This window comes from Diplotaxodon limnothrissa, linkage group LG15 (assembly GCF_057381915.1).
Source record: "Diplotaxodon limnothrissa isolate DT_005_m linkage group LG15, D_limnothrissa_male_GT1.1, whole genome shotgun sequence".
NCBI lineage: Eukaryota > Metazoa > Chordata > Actinopteri > Cichliformes > Cichlidae > Diplotaxodon > Diplotaxodon limnothrissa.
Window position 1 is genome coordinate 6,996,628 of NC_140610.1, and position 19,709 is coordinate 7,016,336.

At 40.5% G+C, this 19,709-nt stretch overlaps 1 protein-coding gene across 1 annotated transcript in view; it reads left to right on the forward strand.

Annotated features, from left to right (window-relative positions):
* The first annotated feature begins 1,134 nt into the window (after positions 1-1,134).
* itpkb (inositol-trisphosphate 3-kinase B) overlaps positions 1,135-19,709 on the forward strand; it is a 31,733-nt gene continuing 13,158 nt past the window's right edge. The window contains exons 1-5 of the mRNA XM_085373336.1: positions 1,135-1,558; positions 5,468-5,640; positions 5,992-6,142; positions 6,498-6,782; positions 7,823-8,746. Of these exons, the coding sequence (XP_085229462.1) occupies positions 5,600-5,640; positions 5,992-6,142; positions 6,498-6,782; positions 7,823-8,746 (1,401 nt within the window). The 5' untranslated portion in view covers positions 1,135-1,558; positions 5,468-5,599. The remainder of the gene's footprint in view (positions 1,559-5,467; positions 5,641-5,991; positions 6,143-6,497; positions 6,783-7,822; positions 8,747-19,709) is intronic.

Below are 19,709 nucleotides of genomic sequence, written 5' to 3' on the forward strand. Positions count from 1 at the left end.
GAGAGGTGAGGAGGGAAAGGTCAGGCTGCTTCAAATAACCAGTGGTTACAATCAAAGTATGCAGAAGAGCATCTTCTGAACACACAACATTTTGAACCTTGAAACAGATGGACAACAGCAGCAGAAGACCACACCGGGTGCCTCTCCTGTTCGATGAGTCTTGAAATCTGCAGCAACAATCAGATAGTTGGGTCAGAATTTGGCATAAACAACATTAAAGCGTGGATCCATCCTGAGTTGTATCACCGCTTCAGTGTGCTGCTGGTGGTGTATTAGTGTGCCTGAGTATTGTTGCTTTATGACCACAGTGTAACCAGTTTCTGATGCCTACTGTCACTAAGCTCATATTGTACTTTCACAGTGCTTCCACCTCAGTCCAGTAGAGGACCTTTGGGATGTGGTGGAATGGGAGCAGGCACTGTGTCATGCTACCATGTCAATATGGATCAAAATCTCTGAAGAATGTTTTCAGAACACTGTTGCATCTTTGCTATGAAGAAATGAGGCAGTTCTGAAGGCAATTCTAAGAGTTTACAACCTAATAAAGTGCCCAGCTCTAATAAAGTATCATTACCATAGTTTCGTAAAAAACGGGTAGTAACACTAAAGGCCATATTATAATAATACTACACTCTGATCAGGGTAATTCTGTCTGTGAACTGCAGCTAATTTTAGCTAGCCTACACATTTCACTAACAATATTTCCTGCTGTAATAACCACAAAACACTGGATTCCTAAATACTGCAGGCTACCTGCTTTGCTTGCGCAGTCATGCATACCCTTAATCACTGTCAAGCCAAATAAAGCTAATTTGAATTAGATGGAAGAACCTACAAGATAACGACGACAGCCGCGGTGTCAGCAGTATCTCACTTTTAACTCAAATCCACCGCTACTGCTACTTTTAATTAACTTTCAGCACGCGCGCTTGTGAGTATTTATACGAGGGTTTCCCCGCAGGAGTGCACGTGCGTCCACAAAGCGAGAGAACACGGCTCGCGTTCGGCTTTTCAGTTTTTAGCCCTGCAGTGAACCGAGAGAGAGAGAGAGAGAGAGTGAGGGAGAGAGAGAGAGGGGGGAGAGAGCGATACTCCGTGGTTGCTTCCGGCTTCAAGCACTCAGACAAACAGCGCTTTACTACGAGCAGCGAGCAACACATGACAACAGAAACCTCACCAGAAAGTGCTTATCCTGAGAGCAAAGCCGTGACGGGAATTCAACTGGACCGACTCTGAAATGCTTTAAAGTCTTCTTCACCAACAACCAGATGCTCACAGAAGAAAAGGACATTTAAAGTTTTTTTCTTCTGTTGAAGAGGGTTTTTTTAATTTGTTTTTTTGGTGAAAAGGCGTTTGCGTCGAAGTTGGTTCATGGAAAAAAAGTCAAACCGCACGAGACAGGAGTAGAGACTGGTGCTGCCTTTGTGCGTTTGCTGTTGCGATTGTCACACTCAGAGACAGCGAAGACTCATCATCGAGATATTGCTGCTGGAGATGACCGTAATATCACAGACTGATTAAAGCGTCCCGCAGCAGCTTTGGAGAGGACGGGGCTGAGGTAAGATAACACCGGCATGACCTCCATCACAGCAGCACCGTGACTGGATGTAGCTTTATTACAGTTTAATACCAGCACCTCGGTACGGAGAGGTAGCATCCTCTTTGGTGGGCTGAGAGGCCAAGCCAACGTGGGGAAGCTTTCTTCTTTCTTTGCCCTTATTTTGTGTTTTATGCAGCGTCGTGCAGGCTAAAGTTGAGTTTTCAAACCTGGAGTTTTAGAACATTTTGTGGGAGCTGAATCCAGAAATGGACCCAATTATCAAAGCTGAATCATTGCAAATACCTTATCTAATCGCTTTGGACTAGCCTTCAATGACTGCAAGAGGTAACCATTCATGGAAAACTGAAATACAGCCACTGACTTTAAAAGTGGTTAAAGTCATTTTTTAAATAGACAAAATTCTAAAGTCTTTATATACACATTTCTGTGCCTTACATAGGCCACCCTTTAAATGTCATTAACTTTTGCTTCTAAAATAAATCTAGAGCAGACAGATTAAAAAATAAATAAATTCCCTTATATAAATAATTTTATCAATTTGTACGCAGATCCATAATTTGAGCGGCTATATAACCCAATAGCTTGTATAATAGTAGATATTACGAGATAAATAATAGCATTAGATTATACAGTTTATTTCATTACTGATTAATCTGTCTGCCTTCCCTTGAATATTTGCTTGGTGTAAATAAATGATTGTTTTGTCCCACCCAAGAGTCCAAAATCCCACATATTCCCTTATCTTTAATGTGTAACAGTAAAATAGCAAATCAGCATACTGGAGAAGCTGGTAGCAAAAGTTAAATTTTAAGAAATACCTCATTTTTAGAACAATTGCTGATCACTGGAGCTCAGTTTATTTATAATTTGTCTGACTCAAGCCCTTTGAAAATGAGATACTGAGCTCTGCGTGTTCCATCTGCTAGGAGTGTGTGATATGGACACTCTCATCTATCGTTATATGTGCAGTTTTATTTAGAAAACCCATCTATCTGTTGATGTATTGTAAAGAGAAGCTGCTTATGTACTGCTTAATCCTTTTAAACCAGTCACATAAACATTCAAAGTTACTATAAACTGTAGAAGTGTAACATTGCCCAGAATATCCTAATACCCAAAGAGAGGTTTTAAAAGGGTAAACACTGCAAAGCTCACAAAGAAACAGATGTCACTGTAATATATCATCTTTTTACCTTTGTTAAACCCATCCTGATAATATCTGCTTGTAAATTCCAAGGAGTGTTCATCGTCATCATCATCATGTTCCACACTTTTTTTCCCTTCAGCTGCCTTTTTATTAGTGTATTGCATGTAGGTTTATTGCCCACTTGTGTAGGCAAGCGGACAGTTTGAATGCTCGCGCAGTCCCACTCAGTGTGTGTGTGTGAGATATTAGGCTGTGCTAAAGCACTGACAACACTCTGAAGTGGTTTAAGTGTGGTAATGCGAGTGTATTGACAACAGGGTTTGTTTAAAGAAATAAAGTATGTTGTAGTGTAGCTGTCAAATTCATTTCTCTTCTGTTGAATGTTGTCTTTCAGGAAATGCCCTGCCCCTTTTTTTAGGCCATTGTGGCACAATGGATGCATTTTGCTTTATATATGATCTGACTCATCTCATTTGAAGCACCTTGATCCACTTTATGAAGCGGTCAGTCAGTTGTTTAAGACTTTTTAATTTCTCTTTTAGTAACAGTCTAAATTTAAATGGTCCGAGTGGGGCAACAAACCCCACGAAGCTAAATATTCAAAACATTTTGAGTTGTCCTGAGATGGAGATAGATTTTTGGGTTTCAGCTACACATCTGCAAGTGTGAAAATAGTTTCTGGTGCCCAGTGCCTTTTCATTACTCACTCCGAGCTGTTTCATGGAAAGTAAATCCCCTACTTCTGCATGAGAGGTTCAGAAAAGACAACCAAAATAGCCTGTGAGGACCTCTCTTTCCCCCCTTTCTCTTCCTTCTTTTATCAATCCTGCACTGTCTCCGTGTCTCCCTCTCAGACTTCCCTCATCCCCTGTGGGCCTTTGTGTTGCTTCCACTAAGACTAAAGCACAGACAAGTGATTAAACAGTGTGAAAAAGTAGGAGTGGTGGTTTTTGTGAAGTACTCGAGAGGCGAGACATTCAGATTGTTTTCTGCCTCTATCTAACTGCGTCACAACCCAACGAGGAAATCCCATCTTTACCCCCTGGTTCATAAACTGCTGTCTAACTTACCAGGAATCAAAACTCATGCCAAGGCAGTTTTTGGCAAGGTGGCGAGAACAAGAATCCTGTTATGCTTGGGAGAAGCCAACTTGACTGAAAAGATTTGAAAAGCTCTAGATTGTTAGAGATACAGGCTTCAGCTGGGTGTTCTTACCTGCAAACTAGTTGTTTGGTGTGAAAAATATACAGTGTGTTTCTGTCTCTTTTAAGCTATGTTACCTGGGCTGACCACATTCCATTTCACTGTTGCTAAAATATCTTGCTCAGCTGCAGAAGGAAAAACACTTAATATCTACACTCATTTATCAGTCTCGCTTGAAGCTGAGCATTTGAAATTTAAAGTATGATGTTGAATAAAATTGAAACAAAGTAGGAGCCACTGAGAAATTAGACGTGTTTGAAAGCGCTGCGCAGTTGACCACTCCAAATCAAACACTTCTGTTGCACAGTATTTGCATGGCTTTTTTTCCACTGCGGGACATGGAACTACAAGCTGTTATGCAGCTTAACTGCATGCATTGAGGTGTATGTGACTGAAACAATAGATTATATAATAGAAAGCCTATTCTGTTCTTGAGTTCAAGGTTAACTGTGAGTTAATATATGCTAAGTCAGTATACTTAGTTGGCTTTGTAAGATGATTTTTACATTAGAAATAAAATAAAGAATTTGTATACAAATCTAACATTTATTTTTTATGCAAAAAATAAATCAAAATAAACCAGAAGATACACAGTTTCTGCAATATTGTAATGTTTTTATTATTTTTTGAATTTGGCCAATCAGAGTGCAGGACCAAAAACCAATACCACTGCAAAAAGAGAAGTACTAATCGGTGACAGCACATTTCTGTGTGTCACATCATGATAATGGGATTTAAATAGGCTGAGAAGAATCAGCAGTAGAATATTGATTTATTTACAATAACATGTTTCTAACAGTTAGTTTAAAATAATATGATTCTTTATAAATCATTTTAAAAAGAAGAGGAACTGAACTCTGGAACACCTTTAATTAATTACTGTCAGGTAATAAGGGGACTATGCACAAGTGTTTTGGATTGTAACACTGACACCATCATTTTAACTATAATTTCTCACTCTCCCACGTTGGCTGGTTTATATGTCTCCTCAGTTCAGCAATTTTTCTGCAGGCCTCTCCCCTGAAGGAATGTCATGTCATGTTTAGACTGCAGCTCATTTCTCAAATAAGTGTAAGTGCTGCAGCACCGAGAAGAGCAAAACAATAGTGAGAGATTGATTGGGAGGAATTTTGGCAGTTGTGGCACCGGTCCTTTTATAACAAAGTTGTATACGGTAGCACGAAAACCTGGTGTAAAAAAGATCAGTGCCCTGATGGATGAGCTGTGAACTCTGGAATAAATTGGCTTTTCAAATTTTGAAATGAGCACCATAAAAATCTCTGCATTTTTGTAACATTGACAGCCAAAACTGCAAATTTTATCCAGTGACTGAAATGTTTTATCTTGCAGCATTTATCCTTCATTTATCTGCTTCACTTTCTCTCTGTTTTATGCTTTTTGTCCATCACACAGTTACTAATGGAAAATCGGAGGCCCAGTGTTTGAAAGGGACTTTTATGTACAAAGGATTATGTTAAAGACTGTTTGTTATTTTGATATTTAGTCATAACAGGGCTTTGACATACTAAAACAAACTTCTCTTGACTTTTTTTTAGCGCTGGGTACAGATTTTTCTGTGATTATATGCAGAGGAACCACTGAAAGCTGATCTCCAGACCTCCCTGTAGCTACAGGGGAGCTTGTCAGATGTGTACCCAGCACTCAAAGCCCCTGGCTTGGCCGCGGGGATGGCAGCCTCTGCCCTGAACCTAAACGGAGTCATGAACAGGTATGGGATTTCTCAAAAGTCTCATTTGCTTTTAACAGTTGAGAGAATACACAGATTTCCCAGAACGTTTTCGCATGGGAATTGTATACTTTAAACATATTTAGCTGCTGATGTAGCCGTTAAACCAGACCAACAGGATTTCTTTTTTTGTTTGTACTCCATTAGAGAGCAATTAATAACTTTAAGGGACACATACTTAATGGGCATGCTGTCAGTGAATGTCCTCTTTATTTCAAGTCTAGGTTTCACTGATGTGTCCTATTTAGTCACTAATATAATTACAACCTATTGAAGCACATTAACCTAAAAATAAACTCTCTCTTATCGTCTCTCCACATCACATCTCCACAGTGGTAATCAGTTTCACACCCAGCCAGGCTCCTCTAGTGCCAGCTCTCGAGCCCGAATCACACCAGCTGCCCGACCTGTGCTGCCAGTTCCAGATCGGAGCACCTACTGCCAGTTACTGGGAGGAGGTCTCTACAGCCCAACGAGTCCACAGGTAGCCTGTTCATCACATCCACCAAAATCTGAAGAGACTGTTCATGTATTTTCCAGCTTTTTCTAGTAGATTATTGTCTAGACAAAAGCACTAGAGCAACAGTAAAACACCTTGAAAGCTTATGCCAGTAAGATAGATAATAGTGGTATGCAACTGAGATTAATTTAATTAGCTCACTGAAACTACACTAGGTTTTACCTTGATGCTACAATTTCCACTTGTTGTAGTTCAGTATGGGAATGCGAAATAGAAACTGCTTAGATTATTTATATTTTATATATTGTACAGCTCATATTGTTTTACATTTCCTGTTAGTAAATCCCATGTTGTTTTATTTTGTATTTTTTCCTTTTAGACAAGCCCTCGTGGCTTGGGTCAAACCTTTATCTTCCCTTCTTCACCCTTGCGCTCGCCTAGCCCCACACCTCGCGCTCGCTCCCCCTCGCCGCGAAGCCCGGAGCTCCTAGGAGTCAATGTGGGCCAGCGAGTCCGACGCCTGAGCTCGCCTGGCGGTGAAGATAGAGGGGACGAAGACGGCCACGAGGAGAGGGGACGAGAGACGGGAGGAGGAGAGAAGCGAGAAGAGAGGAGACGCCAAGCGCAGCTGCTGCAGATTCACAGAGAGCTGCAGAACGTTGAGGTGATCAGACCTGTGCTTTTCAATTATGTCCATCCTCATTCTCAGCATGTTTTATCAGCTTTTTAGAAATACTTGCTACATCTACCACCATTTCTGTCTGCATCCAAAAAATGCAGTTATGCAACAAAGCAATTAAATAAAAAATAGAAGGATTTCCTGGTTTAATTTGATTTGCTGGGGCAGTCACGTCAGTGCCACCATAGCTACTCTTACACAGCTGTAGGTGATGAGGGTGAAAAGTAAAAGGTAGGCCACATGCATTTTCAGCTGTTTCTTTCTTGTGTTTTTATGTATATAGAAAAGCTGTCTGCATGTCATTCAATAAAACAGTTACAGGATTTTTCATCAGGTCTTCCTGAAAACAGAAGTTGCAAAACTTAGTGGGATTTACTAAAACAAATACAGCTTTTATGTAATATAATCCACTTCCATTTAAGACTTTTAATGGTTTTCATCATGCATAAACTATTAAAGAAAATAGGCACTCTATAATATGTTGAAGCTTGTGAGTTTACGCAACTTGGCTTCTTTAGAGGTTGCTGTGCACTGATTAAACAAAAGAGGGACCAGAATTAGATTTCTTTCAGTTTGATTTCAATACAAATTTAACAAAAGTACTTTTGTTGGTTTAAATTCATCCTGACATTTATGCTCCCTCACCCTCTTTCTCCTTATTCTTACTGAGGGGAATGCCAACATACTTTAGAACTGACTGTGAAACTGCAGACAGTCACACACTGAAGTTGTAGCGTGCCAGTGGCCCATTTTTCAAGTACTCTGTTTAATGCCAGGCGATGGAAAATTTGAGCGCCGTGGGCCATTCCTGCTGTGTTTTCTTAATATTGGTGTTTTTTGTTATGATATTTTTTCAATTACTTCTTCTCTGTTTATTTTTCTGACATTTTCCAAAGCTCTGCTACACCTGTGAAATCCTAAACTATTTAAACCAAATATTGAAAACACAAATATGCATCAAAGCATAATTCTCTGCAGTAAGACCAAGACAATCAAACCGTAGTTTCAATGTTCTCTCTGTGCAGGTGAGGGGAAAAGTTGGCATTTTTGAGGCCCACATTTCCGGGATCCGTGCCCAGGTACTTAATAGTGAGCTCCAGCGCAGCCCTCGGTCTCCCAGACGAGTGACTCAACAAACTCCTTCTGATCCTGGCAAAGGAAACACAGCTCTGGATCACCTAATGACTCACCCACAAGAAATTAAAGCCCCCTCTGTTGTCCAAAATGGGAGAGAAAGGGATGAAGAAACAAAGGAAGGAGAAAGAAGCGAAGAAGGAAAGAGTGATGGTGAGAGGGACAGCAGCAGCACTAAATCAAATACAGACAACAAGACACTGATTAAACAAAATGACTGCCTTTCAGAAACATTAAAGCAAACTCCCTGTTTAGATGGACTGTTTGATAAAGGTTTTCTTGAGACATTTGATAAAGATCGAATGACAGACACAGAGAAAAAAGAGGGAGAAGTACTGAGGGACATGGAAACAGAGAGCAAGCAACTGTTCGGAGATGAAAGAGATCTGATGGATCAGAAAGAGGACCTGTTGTGTACTAAAATGCTGCTCCAGCCAGAAGGACACACGTTGGAGGTTAATCCTGAAATGTCCCAGGCACAAAGCAGCGAGAGCACCCCTTGTTTGCTCGACATGACCGAGCACACCTCAAACCACTCTTCCATCCCTGCCGTCATAGTAACTGACCACGGTTTGGAAAACCAGCCTCAAACTTCTGAAGGCTCCTGCTCAGACCAGGGGCGAAGCTGCTCGCCTAGCCCCAGTTCTAGCCCCGTGCCAAACTCCACTCGTTCTCTCAGGAAGCTGTCATCGTCCTCTGCCTCCTCAGCCGGTTTCTCCTCTTCGTGGGAGGAGTCGGAGGAGGATATTTCCAGTGATACGGAGAAAGGAGAACAGCTTCTCAACCCTGCATTCCTCAGTTCTCAGCAGAAAGCAGTAAGTGGATTCAAAATCTGAGATTTGAGCTTGTTTGTCACTGTATCTACAGCCTGCTGGCTATTCAGTGGACCTGATTTAATTGGAAACTTCTAATAAGATTGTCGCATGAAATGCACACAGGAAATGTCAGGGATGGGTTCTTCTTGAAAGCTAGGGAACAGATAATAATGTTCTTCCTCTCAAAGAACCAACATACTTACAGCCATATCACAATTAATACAAGTGGCGCCATCATTTTAATGACTTTCCAACCATTCAGAGGCTCGCTGGTTTTGGTCATTTGAAGCATGCTTCAAAGAGCTTGAGTTTCCTAGCTAATGCATCATAATGGAACAAACATCTTGAGCGCTACAATTGAAGTGTGATCTGTGAACTGAAGGTCTGACCACAGAGATTGTCCATTCATGTAGCACTGCATACAGAAGCTGTATGCACAAAAGGAAACCAAAAGACTTGCCTGGCATGTTGTAAGATGGTGTTGTAAGTTTTATGGAAGTTGTGTTGTTGACCTCACAGTGGAGTATGATCTTAACTAGCTCATAACCACAGCATTCTTTCATGTCAGGGTCTCACAACCATTCCCGTTGGATGAGCTAAGCTGGAAAGTTTGCACTTTTCTCAACAACTATATATAGCTGTATCAGTAAGTGACGATGACAAAAAATGCAAAACTTACTGATGAGGAGGAAAGGATACTGTAGGATGTAGGATTATGAACTGTTGACTGACAAACTGGTGGTGTAGTTGTAGCATGCCAAACTTTGTTGAGAAAATGTAGGAAAAATGTAGTATCCCCCCGCCCTCGGTTTCTTACTTTTGTTGAGAGTAAATGGTTTGCAATGGCGCTAACTCTGCACACCTTTCTTTTAACAGATTGTCTTTGAACTTTTGAGCTTTTGAAATTAAGCTGCTGTTAAGCGTCATGTGTGGTCAGCTTCACTCCCATCAGACTTACAGATGTTTGGGGTTGGCGCCGCTTTGGCTTTAGGCTAATTAAAACTTGTTCAGCAACAATTATTGTGGTCAGAGTCGACAATTTCTGATTAGCTCCATTGTTGCTTTCTTCTCTTCACCCTGTTTCTGCTTGCCCCCTCACACACACATGAAACACACACACTGTAATAGACGAGAAACTATGAAAGAAACTGGCACAGTCATTAAGGATTGCAGAATGAGAACAAAGACTCGTAGTTTGCTGACAAGTTCAAACTAATTAGGTAAATAACTATAAATAAAAGAAATAACTATTTTGTCCCTTTTTGGCTTCTTGCAGGGGAGCAGAGATTTTTTTAAATCACGTTAAGCACTGAATTTTAAGTTGTGTGAATAATATGAACATTTCATTAAAAAATTTTGAAAATAATGGAAAAGCTAAAGTTTTGTAACATTTTTGATAAATGACTGTCACTAATAAAATAATGAGACTGTATCAACAAAGATAATCTCAAAATATTTTTAAGCCATGCCAGGAGTAGCACTGTGGTAATGCTGGGTGTATCTATTGGTCTGCTTTTTTTGTTGTTTTTGTTGTTTTGTTTTGGGGTTTGTTTGTTTTTTCAGATCAAGCATCAAGCTGGTTGTTGTGAAATTTTTTCAGATTTGAGACTTTAGTAAAATAAATACAGTCCTTTGTATGAATGGAAACACTGTAAGCATACTACTTTTTTAATATTAGCATGTGAGCATCTCCTCCACCATGTAGTTTCCTTTTCCTTCTTTTTTAATGGAAGTCCAACAGGTTACGAAACACTAAACCTGCTGATGTGATGTTGTAGCTTATCTTTTCCTGGAAGGAGTTTGTTTCTGCGAGACTCTCTAATGGCAACTGTCCTGAAAAATGATGCTTATCAGTGTGCTTTTTCCCCAAATCTTTTTACAAGCCTGTAGTAAACAATCACTGCGTACACCGATCATAATCGGCTCCCACCGAATGATGCAATCACTACATTCACAATACAGTAACAGAAAAAATGGCACATTGGATCAGCGTTAGTCATCAAAAGAAGAAAACATCATCATTGCTGACTGTGCATTTGGCTTCGCCCAAAGGCAACTTTATAACTCGGGTGTTGCAGTGCAATTAAAATATGCCTATATGAAAGCAAAGGGGCCCGTGAGTGCGACCTTAAACCAGAAGCCTCTCATTGTATGGCTCATTTTGTGCACCTCAATGTGCCTGTGCATGTTGCCCTGTGCTTCTGTATCAATTGGCCTGTGCTCGCTGCCTGAGTAATTTTTTGACATTCACGATAACAAAGCTACCTCTGTGCCCCAACCTGTGTCTGTGTGTGTGTGTGTGTGTGTGTGTGTGTGTGGGGGGGGATCAAAATGAGGGAAAGCTGGAGAAGTTGCTAGTCACACACACTTAGGCTTTTCCTGCACTTGGATGCAGTTCAGAGAGGAGGCTGAGGCCTGATTGGGTATGTAGTGTGTGTGTAGGTGGGTGGGCGGATGTGTTTTTATTTGTAGCCAGCAAAGGTTCACAAGGCCATCTCACTTCTGCTTTGAAACACGACTTAACGAAGGATTGTATAACTGCTTTTAATGTTTCTTACACAGTGTGCCAGTCCCAGAGCTGGCTCTTGTTTAGCACTTAATAAGTGCTAAAAAATCGGTTTCTGGCTTTCAGAAAGAAGTGCTTATATTAAAAACAGCAACAGAAAAACTACTGAAATATTCAGTGTATAGCCATATTACCGCATGAAATCAATGAGATGGTAGATTGACCAAAGATTTTTCACTTGCAAATGCGTTCTTTTTTTCTTGCATATTTAACGAATGACCCCACCCGAAACCAATATCCTAGCTCTCACCAGCCGACTCGCATTACAAACGATTTGTTTAAGTGATCTTGGCTTGTGGATTTGAATATTGTTTGTATTGCTCTTTGCATATTTCCGGTCATTGTTTTTGGTTTTATCCAGGCAGAGAAAGCAACAGAAGCTCTTCATGGCGCAGATATGTCAAACGTGTGGGTTATTCATGTTTTTGTCACAGTTCCTGATCCGTACAGTTTTAAGGAAACCTGGTGAGTCTGTGCAAGAGGCAAACGTGCAGAAACACATAAAGCATGCTCGCTTGTGTGGGAGGTATGTAGGAGAGAGGAGAGGGAGAGAGAGAAGAGGAGTGATACTGTGAGAATAAGAAAGAACGAAAAACAAAGTGAGCTCGACAGTAAAACTGGCAGAGAGACAGAGCAGAAAAAAAGGGCACGACAGGAAAAGTTGTACAAAGTGTACTGCATATTAGCCATGTTGTTTTCAGCTGGCTTTACAGGGAAAATCGTTTTTAGCCTTCTTCTAATGGCAGCTTGGCGCAGGGATACACATTGTGTGGCATTTTCCAAAGGAAACGACACTGCACGGATATTGTTTGGGGATATTATTAATAAAGGATTTGAAACCCTAATAGGAAATTCATAGATTCAGAGTTAAATGTAGCACCAGCACTGCTAGATCTACAAAAATAGATTTTTTTAAATGATAAAATTTCATGCGTGCTTTTTAAAAATGAAAGTTTGTGTGTGACACAAATGTGCTCCCCTTGAATAGATTAACCCCAGATAAAGTTTATGCTCTGTATTCAAATGTAGCTGCATTTGTATTCTTCACCACTGAATTCACCTTTGTTTTCATTAATACGTGCTTCTGCTGTTAGCTTTTGGATTATATGAAGTCAGTTCACGCTTAACTGGTAGGGGTTGGAATCTGAACAGAGCCATATATAGACACTGTTTGGGTGATCTTTTCACTGGTGGGCATCTTTCCAAGGTTAGAAGACACACACTGCAGGCGCTGCCAGCGTTGCCATAGCTTTACTTAACTTCTCACAAAAGGACACCTGCCATAGATTGGCATCAGCACCTTTTTTCTTTCTGTAAGATTTCAGTTGAGCTCTGTGGAATAAAAAATTAAGCCACCAGTGACTTACTTCGGGTGACAGTCAGTCGTTTGCTTCTCTTTAAAAATCCACATGAGAGTAGTTTAAACCTAAACAGATCTTGATAGACTTGTATGTAAGTGAAAACTAACTAGTTTGGTTAAATAGTGTTAAACTGAAATTGTGTGCATCAGTAAGAATCATGGCATCGATTTAGACGCCGGTTCAAATGATCCTAATGATCGATTTAATGAAAATATGAACTTGATATTACAACAGCTACAGAAAAGTAAAACCCTGCTATTTTGGTCAGGGTAAAAGTTAAATATTTCCATTGTTTATTAATCATTAAACATTTTGAATGTTCCTGCGCCTAAAAGTTAAGATTTTCGGCCATCTTTGATATCACAACAAAAATTTAAAAAATACTGTTTGGCTGTTTGGAGTGTAATTTCACTCTTTTGTTTTTCTTTTCTTACATGGAAAGCAGCTTCATTGTTAGTGGCAGGCCTAAAAACTTTTACCAGTCCACAGCTTTAAATTGCCGGTTATTCTGAGAGTAAGATGGCAGATAAACTATGCAGCATGTTGCCGTGTTTACTGTTACTGTGAAGTTTTAAAGTTTGGGCGTCTTTTGTTTTTCACAGCTCTATTTAAATTTGCAAAATTACCTTTGACACACACAAATGTTTTCATTTTTTTTCTCCCCATTTTTTAATAAAATAGGAGCTTGAGTTTTGTTAAAGCTGTAGAGAACACTCCAGCCTCAGCTTCTGTAAAGCCTGATGTAAGACACTAAAGTTAAGTGGAGCAGAAGCTACAGCGGAACGGAAGTGGGGCAGGACTTATGAAAGTCACACTTTAAATGATGCAGACAGTGTGTTGTCACTCATGGTGCGTATTTACTCTCTGTAAAGCTCTGACTGCATCATATTTTTTACCACAGTCCTCATTTGCTGAAAAGGTGTAGCAATTAAACAGATCAATATGCAAACAAACATGTCTTTTTGAATGAAGACTACGCCCATGCTGCTGTATCTGTAAACTGTTAAACACACACACAGATACAGCTACACACACACATGTACATGCACTGATGCTTTAATCGACACACCCTCTGTACACACTACACACTGCAAATTCTTCTGGCTGATACTAGCTGTACATACTTTTCATGCAACACTGTGCACTCTTTTTTTCTTCTTCACAAGCCTACCTTAAACTAACTTTTACTTGATGCTTTAAAGTGCTGTCACACTCTGACCCAAACATAAATTTTTCCCATGCCTGGTTAATCCAACCTTGAATCGAAACTCACTCCCAATACCAAAAAACAAAAACCCTAAACTTTTGTTTTTATGTGTTGGAATGCACTGAAAGAAAATTCATTTCTGTGTCCACAACTGTAACTCAATTTGATTGGCACGCACACACACACACACACACACACACACAGTGTTTGTACTGCAGTGGAAAATCTTCACTACCACGGCGGTAAGTTTCCTAGCAACCCTGTGACGTCAAACCGAGTTTCCCTCTCACAGCTGTACAGTGTGTGTGTTTGGCAGAGACTGTAAGTTTGGTGTGTGCTGCAGAATGCCTGCCTGGTTAAGTCTGAGAGGGGAAACACCGGTCAATTCTTTATTTGGAGCTTTTTGTGAGAGTGAAGGAGCATGCATGTGCAGACTTGATTTGCTCTAGGCAGTGGAGGAGAGGTCAGACTCCTCTTACCGATGCTGACATTTGGGCTCAGAGCGTTATCGTCAGCTTTGGATACCAGCACACTGGGGAACCCCTGCTGGTTCTGACACATGATTAGAAAAGGGATGTAGAGCACACCTCATGAAGGAGTACTTGTAGATTTGATACTTGCATACAAACCATGTTTTCATAAGCAAACTGAGAACCCCCCCCCCCCCCCCCCCAAAAAAAAAGAGAAAAGAAAACATTTTGAGGTGTTTCACAGTAAAGCCTAGATCTAGAGATATGCTTTTTAATGTTCCATACTGACCTCAATTTGGAAATAAGTCTCCTTATGACTGCAGCATTCAGTTACAACCCAGCTGAACAGTATCAAGCCTTTCTTTTTTCTTTTAGGTGTCCCTTTTTCTCGCCTTTGTCTCACTGTCAGTTTTGCAAAGCTGTTGTTCCACTGGCCAGCCTCGGTTGCTAAGATATTTATCATGCTCTCTCCAAGCATGTTGTTTTGCCTGCATCACACTCTGAGCAGTTTAATTTTGTGAGTGTGATTGTGGTGTTTGTGAGTCTCTGTGTGTGCCTCTAAAGTTTGCAGACTCAGACAGCTAGAGTGTTTGTATCTGCAGGGGACCTTGTGGTGAGCGATATCAGGCTTGTTATTTCCTCAGTGCCTCTCCGTTGAAAACATCAGCATGCATCAGTGTTTCCCCTGCTTCTTCACATTACACATTTATAACCCAGAGTCACCCTTTGCCCCCAAGGCTTTTTTAAAAATCACTCTCCACCCTTCTTTCTGTACTCCCTGCATGCAAATGAGTGATATCTGGTTGCCTTATATAACCTTGGGCCTCCTGATCGAGACAAAAATATCAAATTTCCACATCATCTATGCGTATGGTTTGCAACAACAATTGTTTTAATACTGCGTGTAATAATTTTCCAGCTGTAGAATCTATAGGAGTCACTTGCCTAATGCAAATTTTGCACAAGAGCATGTCTGCACGCATGTGCTGAGGAACGTGATGCACATTTTGTAGGCATGATAATCAAGAGGCCAATAAAACGTCCATGCGTTTACAGAGGGCAAGGCCATTTTTTTCTGTCGTTTTTTGTTTGTAGTCAGCGGCGGATGTGGAAAATACTGTCGCTGAGGCAAGCGGCAACCCCCCCACTTCCTGTCTGCAAGAAGTTCCTTCGCTTACCATTTCCCCTCTCTCTCTCTCTCTCTCTCTCTCTCTCTCTCTCTCTCTCTCTCTCTCTCTCTCTCTCTCTCTCTCTCTCTCTCTCTCTCTCTCTCTCTGTCTCTCTCTTTCTGTCTCTCTCAATGGAAACTTCACTAGTTCTCCCTCTCTCCCCTTGTCATCCAGCTGGTCTGGGGACAGGAGATAGGAGAGAGTGAGAAGAAGATGAGCGTGTTGACTCTCAGGGAGGTTTGTGAGCAGAGAGCATTTGGCAAGCAGCACGCATCTTCATTTTCCTTATTTTTTTTAAAATGCAAACTTAAACAAATTAAGTGCAAACATAAGTACTTTTTCAAACAGCCAGAGGCAAGCATGGGAACACTTGGAAACTTGTAGCAAACCCATAGGTTGCGTTTAATAACACGGGTGTAACAATGTGCACAGTTTGTTTTGGTTTATTGCATCTCATGCTTTGGTGTAATACATAGGCCAAATTTAGCATCTATAGCTAAATTCATTATTTAACACAACAAACTGTTTATAAAACACAAGTGGAGATTTTGCTGGAAAGTGTTGGGAGATGTTTTCTTTGTACAAGTAATCTTTAATCATTTTAAGAACTCAATTAAGCTGTTTTGATGACTCAAGAGATCAGCTCAAGTTTCCCCTTACAGCTCCTGCTTTTATTTAAATTTGGGTAGGAACTTTGCCTTTAAGTTCGTGTATGTCCACAGGATCCATTATTTCCAGCCTTCCCATTGCCAGTTAATTTGCGGAGCCATCTGTGCAACGCATTTTGGTTAAGCGCCAAAGCGTTCAGTCACTCCAGTCCCCATTCCCACAAAGTTAAGATCTCTGGAAATTGCCGAGCAGCATTTGAACTGGCTGATGTTCATTTAAAGTAAAGAGATATTCAGCAGCTGTTTAAAACTTATTTTGCTGAAGTATTTTCATAAAATAGGAGTGCATGCAAGGCATTCATCCAATCAGGTTGAAGAAGACAGAGAGTACTTGATAATCATCTTGCCCAACATGCATCCAGTTTCTTAGTAATGTGTGATCCTCCCCACGAAAACACACCCCTGTGAATGCTTATCTTTAGACAGCGAATTCTGACCAGAAATGTAGGAAGGGAGAGCAAAGGGGAGCAACATGTAGTAACATGTTGCACGGGGATGGTCATCAACACATTTACTGACTGCAGTCATGGTGCCAGAACTTTCAAGACAGCTCAGGATGGAGGTTGGTGGTTTGATGTTTGGCTGTTCCAATCTGAATGCTAAAGTGTCGTTGGGCCGAGTTTCTCCACTTTGCATTCATCGACGTGTGAATGTTAGATAGAAAGCACTTAGACGTAGATAAAAGCATGACTGTGAATGAGACATGTTGTATAAGTGCTTTGATTGTTTTAGTAGAAAAGAGCTATATAAGCGCCAGTGCATACTTAAGTAAGGCCATTTTATTAAACAATAGTGATAATTAAACCTTACTAAATATATTATGTCAAATGCGGGTTGCAGTTAGTTAAAAATACGTGCCTTTCCTAGAGGATTTATGCATTTCTTCCAGTACATATCTGGTGACTGGCAATTTGCATATAAGCATGAAACAATGTGCGGAAAACCACACACATACAAAACAGAACAAAAAACCAGAGACACCGACACTACCAGATGAATGCTTCATGTATTAATAGATCACATACAGTCATCAGAGGAGTTTCAAAGTCTGTCAAAAGTGGTCGTCATAGTGTTTAAACAATGAAGCTGTAAAGTAGGTAGGACAGTTTGCAGACCATGCTGGGTTTGCTATAAAGGGACGACAGTGTAAATAAGTGCTGTGGCAATTAGGAAGATACAAATTAATCAACTGTGTAAGTCAGGGATGTCAAACTCACTTTACACTCATTTACAGGCTCACTTTCGTCTTAAGTGGGCCGGACTACTGAAACTTCCCTTCCTATCAGAAGTTTAACTGCACATTTAATTACATTTAATGTACTTTAACTTACTCATTAATAAATTAAACTGCATGGTTTTACAACATGATAATTGATTCTTTGGGATAAAAGTGTAAACTTACAGAAAGGGTTCAGGTAGCTCGTTGCTCAGACTGTCCTGTAATTATAAAGCAGAAAGTTCTAGTTCATTCACAAAAATCGTTCTGTTTTTGTTTATTTATTTGTTTTACAGTGGACACATTTTAAAAAGCAGACATTTCTGTAGTAGATAGTGGATAACAGGGACTTTTTTGCCATTTAATTGTTAATGTATTACTTTGGTGTGATATAAATGGCCTTGGAGGTCTTTATTAGCAGGAAAGCTGGAAAAAATTCATGAAAATACAGTTGACAGTCTATACCATTCTGGCTCCTGTGCCTTATGTTTGACACCCCTGGTGTAAATGATCTGCCCTGAAAAAATGATGAAGAAAAAGCCAAACATTTTGGAGGTTAATCTGTATCTGTTATGTTCTAATTGGTTGTAATTTTTTTTATTATTTTACTGTCAGTGAGACAGTTTCACTATTTCAGGAAACAGTTAACTTATTAATTAAAAATATAATAGTTTTGTAAAGTAACTCTTTCTAAATAGCTTATAAAAAGTGATATTCATCTGTCAGCTGGTAAGTTATTGTTTCAGAAGATAATCACAGACAGAGAATGTCCAGATTTATTTACATGTTTTCTTTTTACTAGCCATGTAAATTTCAAATGTGACACTCTGCTGCACCCAATAGTGCTGAGTTACAGGATGAAGGTGCATTGCAGTAGCTTCAGCGGCTCGGCGCAGAGTGTGTGGGAGCTGCTGTTTAGGATGTTTCCTTTAGTTTATTTTAGCCCTTGTTGCAGCTTCTGTCACAATCTTTCTTTGTGTCATCCTCAAGACAAGCGTAGAGGTTTACGCAATGACGCGTTCAGACACATGTAACAACTAAAAGCAGATAAACACCAACGCGCAGGTTTATTTTGAATTTCCACGAAACCTCTCTGCATTTCCAGGATTTTGCCCTCGGACTCTCTTCCAATCACGCACACTCTGTCCGTGCCTTTGCAACCTTTGTGGGTATTTGCATGTCCAGATTATGTTTGTCCTCTGTTTTGCCAAACAAATGATCTACAAGTGTTTATCCCCACACACACACACACACAGACATATATGTGTACATCTTGTGGGGGCACGAGTAGAACGAGGAGTATGCAAGCCTGAGGTGCTCGGTTTTTCGGCACAGATAGCTCAAGTTTGGGCGTGTTGCGGGAGAGCCGGACGGATAATCGTTCTCGAGGGTTTTTCCAGCTGAGTGGCACATGATTGGTCATGATGTGGTCTACATGGCTGTATTCGGTATGGAGTGTTATTTTATCAGTTGGAGCCATCTGTATTATTGCCATCATCCACCGCCGCCACAAACGGCAGCAGGTACTCTCACCTATACAGCCTCTTTTTGAGTAAAGGCTTTCTGCAGAATGCTCTCATAGCTGGACTTAGTTCATGTTTTGTGATGCTTGACAGCTCTACTCCACTTTTAAACTTTATTGTGCAATAATATACCTGCACTATCGCTGTGATAGCTGCAGGCTGAAGTTTGTTTTTAGTCTTACAGACCTCCCTCTCCTCTTCTGATGAAATTTAAATGTCTGTAGCTCGTAAATCTGCACACGGTAACCATGTCTGTTATTACTCACACTTGAGTTGCTCCAGACTTTCTCCTTCTTGCTCTCTCTCTCTTGCCCTCTACAGCTCGCACACACAAAGCTGTCAGTGGGCAACGTGGTAGAAAGATGTCACGGAGAAAAATGCAGATCTTTGCTACTTATGAGCTGGAGCCCGACACCGCAGCTCACTCGCTAACTGGCTAAAAGTGGCGTGGGGAAAAAAGGAGATGGGGACTATCATTCTGTTTGGCGTTTGCTGGTGGTCTACAAAGTGCAGGCCACCAAGTGTGTTCCTGATTATTAATGTTTTTTTTACCCATTTTTCTGACGTTGACAGTCTAGTCTTACTTACATATCCTGACACATGCAGAGTTCTGTTCGATGTCACCTTTAGTCTGCTTTGAATCATACTGAGGCTTTTCCATTTTTCTTTAAATTGCACAACACACTGAAATGGCTAAACCTCGCTACTAAACTTTCTGCTGCAAAAAGTCTCATCGTGCTGATGATGACTCAAGCCTTGCTGCTCTCTTCAGAGTCATTTCGG